The sequence below is a fragment of the Nicotiana attenuata genome, chromosome 9, assembly GCF_001879085.1.
Source record: "Nicotiana attenuata strain UT chromosome 9, NIATTr2, whole genome shotgun sequence".
NCBI classification, from domain to species: domain Eukaryota; kingdom Viridiplantae; phylum Streptophyta; class Magnoliopsida; order Solanales; family Solanaceae; genus Nicotiana; species Nicotiana attenuata.
The window spans coordinates 49,003,522-49,006,691 of record NC_031997.1 but is presented as its reverse complement, the minus strand read 5'-3'; the positions used below and the strand labels follow the sequence as shown (position 1 = coordinate 49,006,691).

Sequence of the window (3,170 nt, the reverse complement as noted above, 5' to 3'; positions counted from 1 at the left end):
TTCGATCTACATTAAAGTCATTTTCAACCGATCATTTTTTTAGCGCGACCTCGTCCTTTGGATGATACAGAAGAACCAAGTTGGTCGTATTCTATCCCTTTCTTCAATTCGTAGCAATTGTGGACATCTGCCCATGTGGTTGCCTGAAACTCAAGCAAGCTCTTCTTCAATTATCGGGAGGCGTCAGAACTCAATGGATTGAGCCCCTTTGTAAATGCCTCCGCTGCCCATTCATCTTGAACAACTGGTAGTAACATCCTTTCTTTCTAGAACCGGATTATGAATTCTCGTAACAACTCGGATTCTCCTTGTAAAATTCTGAATATGTCCGCCTTTCTGGCTTGAGCCTTTCTTGCTCCAGCGTGGGCCTTAATGAACAAATCTGCAAGCATCTCAAAATAATCGATTGAATGTTGGGGGTAAGAGGGAGTACCATGTTAGGGCCCCCTTCGTGATGATTTCGCCAAACTTCTTCACCAGAACTGACTCGATCACATGTTGGGCCAAATCATTTTCTTTCACCGCCATGGTGTAGGTTGTGATATGCTCCTGCGGATCCGAATTTTCATCATATTTTGGTATGTCGAGCATATTGAATCTTTTTGGAATTAACACTGGTGCTGCACTTGGCTTAAACGGCAACTGCATGTACTTTTTTGAATTTGGGCCCTTTAACGCTGGTGGTGCGCCCGGGATCTGATCTATCCGTGCGTGAAACTCCTTCGCATTCTGATCCATTCACTCGTTCATCTCTCTCATGAACTCACGAGCTCGATTTTGAAAGGATCACTCCCGTTGTCATTCCCAGATCCACTACCGGTCCCTCTGGCTTCATCGAAACGACTTCGACCCTTTGGGTGTTATTATCGGTTCTCTGAGCCGTTTGATTTGCGGGAACACTAGGGGGAATCGGGCCCCTTCCGTTTGTGTTATTGGAAGCACCTGGCAATGCTTGTTTTAACTCAGTCATCACTTGATCTTGCCTTGAGAGATGATCCATGATTGCTCTCTGTTACTCTTTTAGAAGTTTGACCATCTCTACAACATGTTCATCATCAGCATCATCGGGAGTTGGGTCTCGCACATGCCGAGGGTACTGACCTTCATGAACCGTGGTTGTTTCATCCCTTTCGTTGCGGGTCTCGATGATGGAATCATCAGCTGGAATACTTCTTCCTGTTCACCGTGTGTTCCTGCGTTGTGAGTGTTGTTAACTCCATTATCTGTCATATTTGGTTTTTACTAAGGAAAGAACCAAAACTCGTTAGTAATAAATGAATGGATCAAAGCAATTACATAATTGTCTATCCCCCACGGTGGACACCAAACTGCTTATTCGTAAAACGGTACAACTGAATTTATAACGTGGTTTATAGACAAGCAAACTGATTTGATCCTAAAATGAAAAAAAAACGGAACAAAAAATAAGCTTAAAGACTAAAATTAGAGAGAAAAGGCAAGCCTGATCTTGGGCTCGGTCTTTCTAAAAGCAAAAGCAGAAACAAAGATAGGGCAATGATAAAATTCTTTAGATAGAGTGTAAAATAGTGAAGTACAGTTTTGTGGGCAGAATGTTTTGTATCCTTACAATGGTTGTTAATTCTGTTATATATAGCTCTACCTAGGGATACATGATCCTAGAATCAAGCTGCTCTTGAATGAGAATAAAAATACCATTGATGGGTGCATAACGGTTGGCCTTGAATGCATATATTCTCTATAACGACTACTAAATTTATGCTATCCGATGTCAAGCCTTTAAGTCTTTACCATCGATTGTGCTTCTGTCGGGATCCATCCTGTACCGGTTATGCACTTCATAATCAATATCGATTATTTGCCGATACAACTTTTGTCTGTTCTCAATTCCACGTGTCACCTTGCTATTTAGCCACTTGTTATCAACCGATTTTACTCAATACAATGTTTACTTTTTCTAATTAGTATATACAGATTATACAATAATTAAACATGATATATATATATATATATATATATATATATATATATATATATATATATATATATAATTCTTTCATCGGCTATATAAGTTAATCAAATCTAGATTAGATGAGAAAAGAGAAAACTGATGAAAAATTCCAGACAATACCGTTAGTAATTGGCGCTAGTGTTTTCTCGTTCCTTCCATATCCTCCCACTTGCGTACACGCATTTCATTTTAGAAAATCATCTCATGCGTTGATATCGATAGAAATGTTTTCACCTAAAATTATCAATCTATAGAAATTTTTTAGTTGGGCATAAATTCAGCAGCGTAGAACAATTTTCAGTGTGGGAATATACTTGGTTTGTTTTTGTTGTTGTTATTGTAGAATAATTTTCAGTAACAAAATAAATGATTTTATACTCTATTACTTCCTTTGATTAATAATAAGTGACTTTTTTACCTTTTTATTTTGGTCCAAAATAAGTGACCTTTTATATAATCAACAAGGAATTAACTTTGTTTTTCTAAACTTTGCCCTTATTTACAAATTCCAATATGTCAAGTTAATAATATGCTAATTTTAATTAAGGATAATTTTGTTAAAATATCTTTTGTTCTTTTAGGAGTTAGTATTTTTTTAAAGGGTGTGCCAAAGGCCAAAAAGTCACTTATTAAGTACCGGAAAGAGTATAAAAATTACTTTAAGTATATAATATTTTTTAAATCAGGTACACATATATATTAAAAAATATAAAGATTTAAGTATACTATTTTTTCCGTTCAAATTTAGACAATTTCCTTTAAATATTTTGGTACGGATTGGGAACACATTCCTTATTACTCTCTTCCCAAAATCTCATCATTTCCACCACTAAATTACACCCAACTGCCACTTCATGGCTACTCTGCAGACTCATCTCCAATTTCCCATTCCCATTTTTTCTTCACCAAGATTGCTTCTTTTCAAGAACCCCAATTCAGTTTCCTTTTCCAAGAAACTTTTTTTCTCCAAAAAAATTAATGGGTTCTTGAATTATCCAAAATTTGGTGCTAAAGAATTGTTGTGTTGTAATTGTCAAGCTAGTGGTGAGATAATACCGTTTTCATCAGCTGAAAAGGAGAATGAAAGGCCTCCTTTTGATATTAATTTGGCTGTCATTCTTGCTGGTTTTGCTTTTGAAGCTTACGCTAGTCCTCCAGTAAATTCTCCATCTTTATATAT

The 3,170-nt window shown here is 36.5% G+C and overlaps 1 protein-coding gene across 1 annotated transcript in view; it reads left to right on the top strand.

Annotated features, from left to right (window-relative positions):
- Positions 2,761-3,170, top strand: part of LOC109232418 — a 12,404-nt gene continuing 11,994 nt past the window's right edge. Inside the window, exon 1 of the mRNA XM_019398178.1 lies at positions 2,761-3,147. Within this exon, the coding sequence (XP_019253723.1) occupies positions 2,845-3,147 (303 nt within the window). The 5' untranslated portion in view covers positions 2,761-2,844. The remainder of the gene's footprint in view (positions 3,148-3,170) is intronic.